Source organism: Felis catus, chromosome A2, assembly GCF_018350175.1.
Source record: "Felis catus isolate Fca126 chromosome A2, F.catus_Fca126_mat1.0, whole genome shotgun sequence".
Taxonomy (NCBI): domain Eukaryota; kingdom Metazoa; phylum Chordata; class Mammalia; order Carnivora; family Felidae; genus Felis; species Felis catus.
The window spans coordinates 46105119-46119064 of record NC_058369.1 but is presented as its reverse complement, the minus strand read 5'-3'; the positions used below and the strand labels follow the sequence as shown (position 1 = coordinate 46119064).

At 40.3% G+C, this 13946-nt stretch overlaps 1 protein-coding gene and 1 long non-coding RNA gene across 2 annotated transcripts in view; one reads left to right on the top strand and one right to left on the bottom strand.

The window, feature by feature from the left end:
- Window positions 1-433: 433 nt before the first annotated feature.
- Window positions 434-13356, bottom strand: LOC101088560 (histone-lysine N-methyltransferase SETMAR). Its single transcript, XM_011280168.4, has 2 exons — window positions 12955-13356; window positions 434-3575 (listed from the first exon to the last, which is right to left on the bottom strand). Exons 1-2 carry the CDS (start codon window positions 13339-13341, stop codon window positions 2790-2792), a joined length of 1173 nt encoding a protein of 390 aa, XP_011278470.2. The 5' UTR covers window positions 13342-13356; the 3' UTR covers window positions 434-2789.
- The window catches only part of LOC101099787, a 58620-nt gene continuing 57870 nt past the window's right edge, over window positions 13197-13946 (top strand). The window contains exon 1 of the long non-coding RNA XR_439730.4: window positions 13197-13331. This is a non-coding gene — a long non-coding RNA (uncharacterized LOC101099787). The remainder of the gene's footprint in view (window positions 13332-13946) is intronic.

Sequence of the window (13946 nt, the reverse complement as noted above, 5' to 3'; positions counted from 1 at the left end):
CTGAACTGGCAATGTTTAGATGGATAATAAAATAATGACCTGAATCATAAATTATTATATATTTATTTCAAAGACTCTATTTTTTCTTATTTTCTTTTTAGTAAAATCATAAACTGTGTTGTTATAAGCAAGATTTTCATATAGTTTGTGTTCTATTAACAATGATACTAAATGAGACCATCCTGGGGCACCTGGTGGCTCAGTCAGTTAAGCACCCTACTTCAGCTCAGGCCATGATCTTGCGGTTCATAGGTTCGAGCCCTGCGTTGGGCTCTGTGCTGACAGCTCACAGCCTGAAGCCTACTTTGGATTCTGTGTCTCCCTCACTCTCTCTGCCCCTCCCCCACTAGTGTCTATCTCTCTCTCAAAATAATAAACACTAAATAAATAAATAAATAAATAAATAAATAAGACCATCTTTCCTGAGTCAGTGTAGCTCTTTGATATATATATTTTTTTATTAATTTCAATTTGAGAAAGCTTCACTCTGCAAAGACAGATTTGAAAATAAACCATGGAATTTACTTATCCTGTTCAAACACTGTAATGGGATTGCATTTAATGAATTATTATTGCAGAAAATATTTTAATTTTAAAAAATAAACTATCACAACTATCAATTTTAACCGTTTCTTAAAAGTAATATAATGACAACCAGGTAGTGCGAAGTAATGTGCAGAACCAATATCAAACTTCTAGACTGCACATCTACAAGTTTAAAAGTAATATGAATTGTTTAATGTTGCCAAATGCGTGTCTCCATGTGCAAATGTAATGAATACAGTGCTAATGTGTGAGTACGCCTGCAACTACAAACAAACAGAAAGAGAAAGGAGAAAACTAGCATTCAACACTACAAGGGAACCCACACTTTGTTATTTAAGAATTGCATTCATGCCATCTGAAAGGAAGGACCTGACAAGTTAATGGCTTCATTTATGTTCTTATCAAACCAAACACTTGTGTGCTTCAAAATCTCACTGTACTCTGAAGCAGTGGTCATCTCTGATAGTGGTAATGGCCACAATCACAGCATTAGGCACACTTGTGTCTGGTTTTAGGGCATAAGGTGACTGGAGAAGCATTTCTCTGGGACCTGAAGAGTTTTTCCTGAGAGCAATGTTCAGCATCATTGGTTATCAGCTTCCAAAGGAGAGGCACTCATGTCTTCTTCCCTTTTCTTATAACAGCTTAATGGAGGTATAAATCATATAACAGAAAACTCATCCCTTGAGAGTGTTTTTTAGTACATACATTTACCCTAAGAGCAACCCTGTACCATTAGGAATCACTTCCTATACCTCCCTCCCCATCAGCCACTGGCAAATACTAATCTTCTTTATATCTCTATGGAATTGCCTATTCTGCATATTTCATTCAAACAGAATCATATAATATGTAGCCTTTTTGTATCTTGCTTCTTTCATTTAGCATAGTATTTTCAAGGTTCATCCATGTTGTGGTGTATATCAATACTTTTTATTCCTTTTTATGGGTGAATTATGTTCCACAGTAAGGATACCACATTTTGTTTATTTATTCATCAGTCAATGGACATTTGGGGTGGGTCAACTTTTTGGCTATTATGAATAATGCCACTATGAATATTTGTGTACAAGCTTTTCTGTGAACATGTTTTTGTTTCTCCGGAGCTCATACCTAGGAATGGAGTTACTGGAACATGTGGTTTACTTTATATCTAATGTTTTAAGGAATTAACCCAAAGGCTTTACAAAATAGCTGTGCAGTTTTACACCTCCACCAGCAATATATGAAGGTTCCAATTTCTCCATGTCCTTGTTAACACTTGTGTCTTTTAAAATTTTTTTAATTTTTTAAGTCCAGTGTGGGGCTTGAACTCACAGCCCTGAGATCGAGTTCCTGAGCTGAGATCAAGAGTTGGGTCCTTAACCAACTGAGCCACCCAGGTGCCCCTGTGTCTTTTTTTATTATAGCTATCCTAGTACTGAGTAATGGTGGTAAACCCTTTACAAGGTTTAACTCATTTGATCTTCCCAATATTGCTATATCCAGAAAAGGGAATTCAGATTTAGAGAGGTTCAGTAACTTGCTTAACACTAATACACTGAAAAGTGCCAAAGCTGAAATTAGAAATATGTTGCACAAATACTCTTTGAACACTCAGGAGAATGAAAACAATTTGGGCAAGTTTCACCTCCCCCCACCCTTTCAACAAGACCTTCCTGAGTTTAAAATCTTCTGTTCTATCCAAGTTAGTCTCCCGTTAATATCCTGAATCTACTCCTGCTTTATGCTTCAGAGCTAAACTGGTACTGAGACATAATATTGAGAATAAGAGGGAGAAGGAAATAGTTCCAATTAAAGCAAAAATTTCCATTTAGCCACTGATAATTTGTAAATATAAATTTTGAATTTTAAAAAATCATTAAAAATCAATTTGAAAAGCCTAATTTTCCAAGTATGATCTTCATTACTCTTGGGCCAAAATTGTTTCCAAGGTACACATTTCCAGTTTCAATGAAGTCAGTGGAAATTGACTTCAAATTGAAGCCAATTTTTATGTTTTAATTCCATAAAGATATATGCTACCTTTTAACCTTCTAATTTACAGTAATTTATAATTATAAAATGTTTACATATTATTATATTAACAGTTAAACAGAAGCATATCTATTAATGTTTGTTCTCAAAAATAGAAGTGTCACCATTTTTAAAAACATGGTAATAAAGTAAATGCATTTAACTCAGTGTTTAGGAAAGACTTGGAATAGACTCTTTTGACTCTTAGGTTAGGAATTTTTTCATTCCTAACTTATGTTTGACTTTCCTAAGGGGCAGTATAGTGAACTGTCATAAGGGAGGAAAGCAGCACACGACCTGGTGCCGCAATAACAAGGTTTTCTTGTTTTCCCTTGATCTAGCCTTTCTTTGTCTTTGCTGTCCATTAAATTAAGAAATCTTCCCGAATAGTCATAAGAGAGTTCTTCTTCTGGCAAAATGTCTTTGGCTGCAAAAAGTGCCAACTTGGGTACCATTGAGTCAATTCGGACAGGAATCATCAACAGGTTTGGCTCACAAGAATGGTTAAGAAATCTTCCAATATTTCCTATAGAGGCAGGATCAACAAATGTTTCTATTACCTGCCCACTGTAAACATGTTCTCTGACGGCTATAATGTAATTTGGGTCCTGTATTGTTTGTAACTGAATTCTTCTCTGTACTTCAGAGTATCCCAAAACTTCTCCGGCATACTCACAGACAAACCGTCCTTTTGGTATAAATTCCAAGGTACGAAGTCCCCAGCCTTTTTTATCCGTCTTGAACACCTGGAGTTGGAACTGTAGACCTTGCTGGACCACTCTGTTCTTGCACTGGTCACTGCACTGGCACAGGATATTGCATTCAAAAACCGGGTTGGCACACTTGCCTTGGGATCCTGTATCTATAAGGCAGGAATTATCATCATAGTTCTCTGCATGACGGAGACAGGAGCAAGTACCAGGGAGGCAGGTTTTGAGACAAATGCATCCCGGAAAGGTTATTTGTGTGGGATCGATGTCTGTTCCAGGTCCAGCTACGTGGTCAGGAGTATACTGCAAAACCAGAAATGCTGTAAGTCAGCATGCCATGGCATGTATTTCATACACATTTCAAGCAGCTTTTGGATGAGACACTTCCTAATTCCAACATATATAAAAATAGGTTCAAACGAAACTAACAAAGAACAACAATCTGTTAAAATATTGTTTGAAAACATACCTCTTCAATTTAAAAAGATTAATTTTTACTTTTTAAAAGTTTATTTATTTTGAGAGAGAGAGAGAGTTAGTGAGTGGGGGAGGGGCAGAGAGAAAGGGAGAGAGAGAATCTCGAGCAGGCTCGGCAATGTCAGTGCAGAGCCTGATGTGGGGCTTGAACCTGTGAACCGTAAGATTATGACCTGAGCTGAAGTCAAGAATTGGATGCTTCACTGACGGAGCCACCCAGGCACCCCAAGATTAATTTTTACATTTAAAACTCTGTGGTTTTATTTTAGGTATGGGGTAACAAAAGAAAAAAGAAGTTTTTCTCTCATCAGAAATTGGAAGATTGGTAACTCATTTTGTTTTCTTCTTTAATATCAGAAAAATCAGTGCTGAGTTTAGTTTTTGAATGCAGTTAAGAATTTCGCCCTTGGCTCTTGATCTTTTCACATTTATCTGACAATATAAATGTATGTATTTTTCTTAAATGTTTGCTTATTTTGAGAGAGTGCGTGCATGTGTGCGCACACAAGCGGGGGGAGGGGCAGAGAGAGAGAGGGAGAGAGAGAAAATCCCATTTGCAGCTTCAACAAACCATGAGTTCATGACCTGAGCCAAAATCAAGATTCTGATGCTTAACTGACTGAGCTGCCCAGGCACCCCTGCATGTATGTATTTTATTGAGTCATCGCAGATGCTTTTTGGGGATAAGAAAGTCATAAATGATAAATAACTTAATGAAAAGTGGACTGTGGAAGAAAGTCTTCCATTGATTTTTAAAGGAATTCTTAACTTGAAGATTACTTAAATTCCTAAATATTCTTTGATGTTCAAAAAAGACACTATTACTTCAGAGTTTTACTTGAGTCTTCACAATGTTAAAAATAGGCAAAATTGGCCAAGAAATTGCAGACAGAATTCCAAAAATCATACTTGTTATACAGATATTAATAAATGTAGATGTATTACATACATGTGAAGAAATCCTGTTTTTATTAAATGGTAAAGAGATAATATGGAAAAGTTTCTTACATTACAGAAAAAGAAGAAAGTCTCAAGTCTAAAATCTCTGTGTGAAAACTGATCTCCGGTTATTTCCTCACTAGCATAATGAAGCATATTTCCAAACCTTAAAGATTAAAGTACATCTTATTAGTTTTTTTAATGTTTTTCTTTATTTTTGAGACAGAGAGAGACAGAGCATGAGCAGGGGAGGGGCAGACATACACACACACACACACACACACACACACACACACACACACACAGAATCCGAAGCAGGCTCCAGGCTCTGAGCTGTCAGCACAGAGCCCGACACAGGGCTCGATCTCATGAACCATGAGATCATGATCTGAGCTGAAGTCGGACGCTTAACTGACTGAGCCACCCTGGCACCCCTAAATTATCTCTTATAAGCCCAGATATTTCCTTATGTATAGAATAATTTTTGCTTAAATGGAAACTAATTCATTTATTTATACCTGCTGTTAGTGTTCTTGGACCCAATTTCAGTGTGGTGGTAGTGTGGGGTTTTCCCACACCTCTAACAAGCAATGCTTCGCACACCAGGTCGGTATACTGTAATTCAACTCAGTTCTGACACTATCCAATAGCATCATATTCCACAGTCTAAGGAGTCAGTCCTAAGACTGCTTCCCACCACCTTCAGAAACCAGTCCCAAGCTCAAGTTGTCATATGTGCTTCTAACTGATGGGTTGTATACTGGAGGTTCCCATGACCCCTTCCTTGGACTTCAGACACCAGTCACAAATCCACGTTGTTACTGAACTTATGGCCAACAAGCTGTAAATCAGAAGTTCTCAAAATCCCCTCCTTGGGTTCGCTTAATTTGCTAGAATTGCTCACAGAACTCAGAGAAAAATTTTACATAGCAGACACCAGTTTATTGTAAAAGGATACAACTCAGAACAGCCAGATGGAAGAGATGAACAGAGCAAGGTATGGGGAGAGGGAGAGGAGCTTCCATGCCGTCCGCAGGCATGCCACACTCGCAGCACCTTTGCTCCCAGCTCTCTGAACCCTGTTTTCTTGGGCTTTTATGGAGGCTTGATCACAGAGGCAAGATTGATTAAAACTGGCTACTGGCAAATGATTCAACCTCTAGCCCCTCTTGTAGCTGGAGGTTAGGGGTGAGGGTACTGAAAGTTCCAACTCTCAAATCACCTGGTTGGCTCCACTGGCAACCAGCTCTCACCTTCAGGTGCTTTCCAAAACTTGCCTCGTTAACATAACAAAAGATACCTTTGGCTGCTCTCATCACTTAGTGAATAACAAGGGTTCTAGGAACTTGGTGCCAGAAATGGGGACAAAGATCACATATGTATTTCTTATCACAAAATCACAGCTGCACAGCTGCATTGTTCCAAAAAGGATTTAATGAGACTAACAAAGATATAAGATAAATGAACAATACACAGGAAATGTAAGGTGAAGAACAGTAAGAGCTAGTTGAGAGAGCTTAGGCACACTTTGTGTGCCTATCCAGAAGTAAACTGGATGTTTGGTTCTGAGCACAGCCACTTCCAAGAGGGAAATACGATATGACATATGGCTTACACTATCCATAAAGAACATTCTCACTGTTCAGAAGTACTGACTTTTTCCAGTATGGAAACTGGAGGGAAATTTCACCATTGTGTCTGTCTAAACCATTCTCTTCCAGAAAGCAGTTTCATGGGCTGTTTCTCATTCTGACTTTCAACAAAGGCTACTGGCATGCTGCCCATGCAGAGAGAGTAAGAGCAGTACTGTGAGGGACCAGCTGCAGAGGCTTTAATTCAGGGATAGATTTTAAGAGTATCTAGAGGAATGTCTGAACTGCCTATCTCTCAGGACTAAGCTTTGGAGAAAGTATTAAACAACATGTACTTACATACCCTGTGGTGGAGCCTTGGTGGAGCTATGCAGTTAGGCTCAAAACCCTACATTTTAAAAAACGTTGAGCTGGGGTAAGGATTGACATCCTTTGGGTAAGATGAGGAGTATGAGTGGGAGCACCTGCGGGGGAAGGCCAACACTCTGCTTAAAAAGTGATTTGGGGGTGGAGAGCGGAAATAGCTTCTCTTGTTTGTGTAATTTCTTACAGCTTTAGCTTAGTAGAGATGTCCTAAAGGGATAAAGAATGGCTTAGAAAAAGATGCCCTATCAGTAAAATTCAATGGCTGCTGTTTTATACAGAATCTACTTCCAGCTTTTGAAAGAGTCAAGGTTGAAACATAAATGGTTATGAGACATTTTAAAAAAGTACTTGCAAAATGAAGATTTTACTGTTTCTCTGTTAAACTTCTCATGAAGAATTCTTTTAAATTAATTTCTTCTTAAAAGTGCACATATTTTTAAAGTACCATATAAATCACTAAAGTCTAAAGTGATTTTTTTTTTTTTTGGATACAGATAATTCCTTTTAAAATCAAGTCTGACTTACTGCCGTTTTCTAACCAGAAGAGCATATTATTCTTTGTTGAATTTATTTGGGTGTGGTGAGGTTTGGAAAAATACATTTATTTGCTTATTTTTATTTACATATTAAAAAAAAGATATTGGAGAATCTAGTGATACAGTTTTTGTTTTTTTTTTAAATTCTGGAATTTAAACTTGATGCACAATCTAAGGTCTTTTAGAGATAGATTATAAATAATTCCAAATGAGCTGCAGACACCTTCCAAAAGATAATAGAGACCTCTGGATAAACTTCTTGTTTGAAGAGAATATTTGTTTTCCCTTATGGATGTAATCCTTAACCCCGATACCAATGCTTAACACAAGTCATTTTATCTCCATATATTTCCATTTTCTCTTCCATAAACAGTCAGTAAAATACCACTCCAGGAAGATGATTCACCTGACTTAGAAAAATGGCTAAAGAATAATCTTTTGAAAACCATTTCTAATTTAACATGATTTACAGGTATCTAACTACATATTGAAAAATTGTTTTCAGAAATAATCTGATGTCACTGACCTGATATTCTATTCAAATATTATGTTATGCAAATTGTTAACTCTTGAGAATCTGAAAGCTAATGTTAAGTGCATCATAAATGGGGAGTCAGTTGACCTGAGTTTAAAGGCTCCCAATTTGTAGCTCTTTCCATAGTCTGTCCTCTACTTCCTGGAACAAAGCCCAGGACCAAACTGATTCAGAAAAAAGGGTGTTACTCTGAGGATTTTTGTGCTTACCTTCAACCAAGGAGAGATCAAAGCTTGAGGAATGAGACCACAGAGGACATGTTTTTACTCATCCAGCATCTGTTCCTTTTCTTCTGATAACAGCACCTTGACTTCTCAGGGAAACCTTCCCACTACTGTCTCAGTGGTTAGGATGGGGGATACTTGGTTAATCAGGTCATCATTTGTTCCTTTCAACAGTGTTTGGTTGGATCTGCTCGGTACTTAAGCCAGATCAGTGAAAAATAATTCTTGGGGTGCCAGGGTGACTCAGTCAGTTGAGTGTCCAACTTCAGCTCAGGTCATGATCTCACGGTTCATGGGATTGAGCCCTACATTGGGCTCTGTGCTGTCAGTGCAGAGCGGGCTTTGGATCCTCTACCCCCTCTCTCTCTGCCCCTCCCCCGCTCATGCTCACTCTCTCAAATAAACATAAAAAAAAAAGATTCTGGGATTTCTGCTTAAACAATCAGCAAGAGACATTCTCATTCTACCTGTTCACCTGGAAATCTCAAATTCTACTGCATACGTAAGACCTACTGAATGTGTAGCCAACCAGCGGAAAGAGGAGCAGGTGTGCAAAGGGTGGAGGTGGTAGAAAGAAATATCTGATGACATCGTTAGAGTTCTTATATCTGGACATGCCTATAATTACCACTCTTGGACTTTGCTGTTATGAGGCAATTCCTTCCTTTTTATGCTTGAGTTAGTTTATATTGTATTTTTATTTCTCGCAAATGACTCTTTTTTCTTTTTTATAATTTATTTATTTACTTTGAGAGAAGAGAGGGAGTGAGCAGAGGAGGGGCAGACCGAGAGAGACAGAGAGAGAATCCCAAGCAGGCTCCGTGCTGTCAGTGTGGAGCCCGATGCAGGGTTTGACCCCATGAACTGTGAGATCATGACCTACGCTGAAATCAAGAGTCAGACACTGAACCACATAGGTGCCCCACAGACAAATGACTCTTTATTGATATACTCATGGTGGAAGCTGACAATGGTTCCAGGAAATGGCTGAAAAATTTAGTCAAAGATATAAATGGTAATGAGAATTCAGGTCTCCAATTGGGAGATGAGGCTAAGGCAAAATGTGCAGGAGGCCAGAGATGCCTGTGACAGGCAATGGTGAGCTTTTTTTTAAACGTTTACTTATTTTGAGAGAAAACATGAGCTGGGGGAGGGACAGAGAGATAGGAGAGAGAGAATCCCAAGGAGGCTCTGCACTGTCAGCCCAGAGCCGTACACAGGGCTCGATCCCACGGATCATGAGATCGTGACCTGAGCAGAAATCAAGAGTTGGATGCTTAACCAACTGAGCCACCCAGGCTCCCTAGTGGAGAACTTCTTAATGTAGAGCATGGAATGTCCTAAAGGAGACACGTACAGAACATAGACACATATACAATCCTCTTGATAGCATTGTGACTTAGCGCAAGCTTCAGGTAAGCACCTATAAAACAAGAATAATACCTGTACCTGCCCCCCACCCCAGATATTATTAAATTTAAATAACTAACACCATACTCAGTGCCAGGCCCTTTATATCTTTAGAATAGTAGCTTCCTTCAATGCTTCTAGATGTTATTTCTAGGTTTTATATTTAAAACATCATATATTTCTGGCAAATTACTTAATCTCTCTAAATATTTCCTTTCTGTCTATCTCAAAGGTGGCTGTGAAGGAAAATAAAGTCAAAGAATCCATGTACAAAGCTTACTCTAGTGGCTGGCACATAAGTGTTCAATATGAATTATGTAGGCTATCTTGTAGGGTGGTGGAAACAACAGATTCTGAAGTTAAATTTTCCAGGTTCAAACATAGTCAAACCAAAATTATCTCTAGGAGACCATGTGACTATATTCCTATCTTCCATTACTTATTCATCTTGAAAGGGAGGAAACTAAGAATTGACCCAGCACACACATCTTTCATTCATCCACAAATATTGCCTTATTGCCCATTATGTGCACGTGCCAGGATTTAGAAAAAACCAGTCAGAAAAATACAAAAAGGACACAAAGAATGGGATTTTTATCATTTCTTTGTATTGTAATAACATAAATTTTACTTTTTCTTGGTATGTATCAAAATGCAAACATTGATCATGCAAGAGTTGGGAATAAATGCAAAATGACAAAGGCAAAATCATGTAGCAGAAACCAGATCCTTGAAGAACTGGGTGGAGATTTCAAGTTTTTTGACACAAAACTTAAAACGTTTTTATAAACCATCGTCACTCAAGAAGCCCAGGAGACATCATGTTGAAAAGCAAATAGACCTCCTTGGCTAGTCTCAAACGCAATCTCTCTCTTTTCTGAACTAGACCTGCACTTATTAAAAGCATGAACTTTGGGATTTAAATGGCATGGCCTGTAGGGGTCTCCAGTTCTACTACAAGTGTAAGTCTTGTTTTTTTTAAGAAATATATGTCTCAAAGAAATGGTGCTGTGATTTGGGGTATGATACGGTAATGGGGGATGAGTTACTTTTCAGAGCGCTAGGCACAGGGCAGCTGGCTTAGGAAATATTTTTTGGCTGCTTGACGGCACTTCTTGATAACTTGTGATCAGAAGTCTGACTTTTCTAAGTCACATTCTATATCAAAGCCCCAGAAACTTAACTATGACACTGCATAATATTTTGGGCTTAAAACCTAGGCCTTGATTCTGAATTTTAAGGAAGTACTGTGAAAATCTTCATTCCTTTTTTGGTTGTGTTGAAACACCAGCTACATGAATCTTTGTACTTGGCCTCTACCCCATGAGTTTGTTTTTGCTTCAAGCAGCTATTAAGAGCATGTGAGCCAGATAATTCTTGTCAAGGCCAAGCTAAAATCTTAATGTTTCAGAAACCTGAAAGCTGGTTTCAGAAACCTGAAAAAAAGGCTAGATTCAACACTCAGTTGAAGAAAATCAATTAGTTTACTTTCTGTTTGGCTTTCAACACAGATGGCATTATGATAGGCTTGTTTCCAGTATGAACATGTGAATGTTCTTTTTGCCTTTTCACACAGTACTCAAAGGCAAACTAGACACAAAGTTATTTTTAACTTGAGTTTTTCATGCCTTAATTCCTATGTGTGTACATGCCTGTGAAGGCAGGGTTTGGGGTAAGCAAGCTGTTTTGACCTTTCATAAGACTTGTTTTGTGCTCTATGAATATATGAAAGCGAACTAGTTAAAGGCACTTCAGGCTTGTCATAAATATGTTTCAAGCATGTTTTATCAAGACTATAAACTCCTTGAGGAAGGGTCTTAGTAATCCTGACTCTATCCAGAGCTATGCATATAGGCTGGCAGCTAGAATACTGTGGGATTGAGTCTTGGTCTCCAGATTTTCACTTATGCCCATTAACTGTAGGTGTAAGTATCAGTCATAAGTCTTCCTTTCTCCTCCCTCTACCCTCTCCTCCTGACCCCCATAGCAAATGAATGCTTTCTATGTGGTCTTGTAAGCTCAAAAGAAAAGTTGTCACCATTTTATCTTCTACGTCTAGCTTAACGCCTAGCACATTATACACAATCAATTATTTGCTGAATAAAGAAAACATTTGTCAGGATTTTGGACCACATATTCGCCAATGTTTGGTACTGAATAAGCTTTTAGGGATTACAGTTGAATCCCTAAAGTGTTTGGTCCTAGCCAACTATATTATTAACCATAAACTGCCGGAGGTAGTTTGAGGAAAAATAACCTTTTCTGACATTAATATCCTGCCCACTCTGAAAACTGCTATTGAATCTACTGTTTTATTTGAGCTTCACAACAACCCTAGGAAGGAGAGGCACACGGGGCTCAGTTCTGACAATGTACATGACAAGGGTTATACATTTTTAATTATTTTCATTTACAGATGAAGAAGCTCAGGCTCCAAGAAATAGCTAAGATGGCCAAGCCCTGAACTCACCCTCTCCTACTTCCAAGTCCAGCGCTCCTTTCACTCCATCATTGTTTTTTAGTCATATTATTTAGGCAACAAGCAGTCCAAAGTCACAGGAGTGGGAAAGTTATTTCAGGAAAGGTTTTGATGTGGTAACAGTGCAGAACATTTCCTGAGTTCTTTTAGCAAACCAGAAGTGCATTTTACTTGTAATTCTCAAAGCAATCCGGGAGAGGCACTATTATTTTAATCGTACACGGGAGGATTCCAAGGCTTAGCTGAGGCTAGTTTATATTTGCAAAAGACCTCAGACCACGAGGGAGACTCAGCAAAGTCTCATCCTAGGGACTAGGACCTAAGTTTGTAACCCTACCACTAGGCTGAGGGCCGTTAATACGGCCCATGCCTTATCTTACATATGAGACACCTGACACCAGAGAGGTAAATGATTTGCCCCGATCCCTCAATGAGTTCTGGGGACAGAACCAGGGGGAAAAAAGGCCAGTTTCTCAGGGCTGTTTCCAAGGGACCTCACGAAACGCTTGGCTTTTCCCTTCAGGGAACTGCCAGTCTACGGGCAGAAAAGAGGAATATTCTTGTTGTTAAGGTCATTACGGAGGGTTCATAGAAAAAGACTAAAACCGGGGTGCCTGTGTGGCTCAGTCGGTTGAACGCCAACCTCGCTTCAGGTCATGATCTCACAGTTCGTAAGTTGGAGCACTAGGTCGGGTTCTGCCCAGACAGCTCAGACGGATTCGGTGTCTCCCTCTCTACCCCTCCCCCGCTCATGCTCTGTCTCTCTCTCTCTCTCTCTCTGAAAAATAAACATTAAAAAAATAAAGATAAATAAATAAATAAGATAAAGACGAAAACCTGAGCATGTAAGAGCTATTCCTGCGCGAAACAGCTCTGCGATGAGGTAAGAAAGAACGTCGAGAAGTACGCGTACAACTTGCGGTATGAGCGCCACAGAACTTCGGCCCGGTGGCGAAGCAACGCACTTGGTCCTCGGGGCTATTCAGCTCCGCCCCCCACCTGGACCGGCGCCAGCTCCACCCGGGTGGCTGAGCCCTCAGTGCCGGTGGCGGGCAAACTTCCCCGGAGAGCTGGGCGCCGGCACCCACCAGCCCCACTCTCTGCGGCCGAGCCCCGCCCCCTACCTGGAAAGGCTCTGGCTCCGCCCCCGGGGGCCACGCGCTCACGGGCACGTTCTCCAGGCCGCGCGCAATATCCAGGCGCCCCGTCGGTCTCTCAGGCCCCTCCTTAGACGTTGCCATTCCCGCCAAGACTCTCTTTCTACTCTCCCGCGGACATTTCCTGTCGTCTCGAGGCGCTGGCCACCTAGACGATTTTGAGCCTCGCAGAGGATGCTGGGAATCACGGGTCGTGCGCCTCCGCTGCCTTTTGGGAGTCGTAGTTTTTCTCTCTCCTTTCACAAGTGGCCTGTGAGGGCGTCTTCTCAGCTTTCCTCTACGTTTCCGTGTGGCTCGCTCTGTTTTGAGCCAGATGCACAACAAATAATACAAAGCTTTGTAAGGTACGGACATAGCTTTGGAACCATAAAATGAAGTGCTTTAATTTTTCCTGTGAGCCTCAGGGAGGGTTGGAGGTGAAGTCATTTGTGTAGGTTTCTGAGGGCTGGGAAGATTGAGGGAGTGGGGGGAGGAGCGCGCTCTAAGCTGAGTGGGGAGTTGCACACCAGGGTTTTTCAGGTTCTGGAACTTGCGTGGAAGTTGGGTGACGTGTGAAGGGGTTTGCTCTCAGGCGGCAGAATAGCCTTTAGGGCGTCGTAAGGCATGTGTGGGAACGCCCTGATTGCGGTATCTGTTTCCCATCAGCTTCCCGTTTCCTAGAAAAAACTCTGCCTCAACAAAGGATTCTGATAAAAACTCGAAATTGCTGAATCCAGTGGGATATTTCCCAAGTTGTCTGACCTGATTGTCCTGTCGCATCTACTTGAAACCCCGTCTCATTGCAGCTTCTGTGGCACCTGCCCTGGATGGGCTGCCCTCTGGCTGACTGTCCTTTCCCGCCTGATTCTGAAATATTGGTGGGTGTCCCTCAGGTTTCTGCCTCTGCTCCTTCTCACTTGCCCTGTCTGGGCTTCCTCAGTAATAGCATTTCCCCACATAGCTTCAAATACTGTTATAAA

What these genes read in the sequence shown, in the direction of transcription:
- LOC101088560 (XM_011280168.4), bottom strand. Translation starts at nt 13,341, where the DNA reads ATGTCCGTACCTTACAAAGCTTTGTATTATTTGTTGTGCATCTGGCTC. An exon ending in CGGAGCCAGAGCCTTTCCAG is followed by an intron (nt 3,576 to 12,954) that starts GTAGGGGGCGGG and finishes CTGGTTTTGCAG; the next exon opens with TATACTCCTGACCACGTAGC.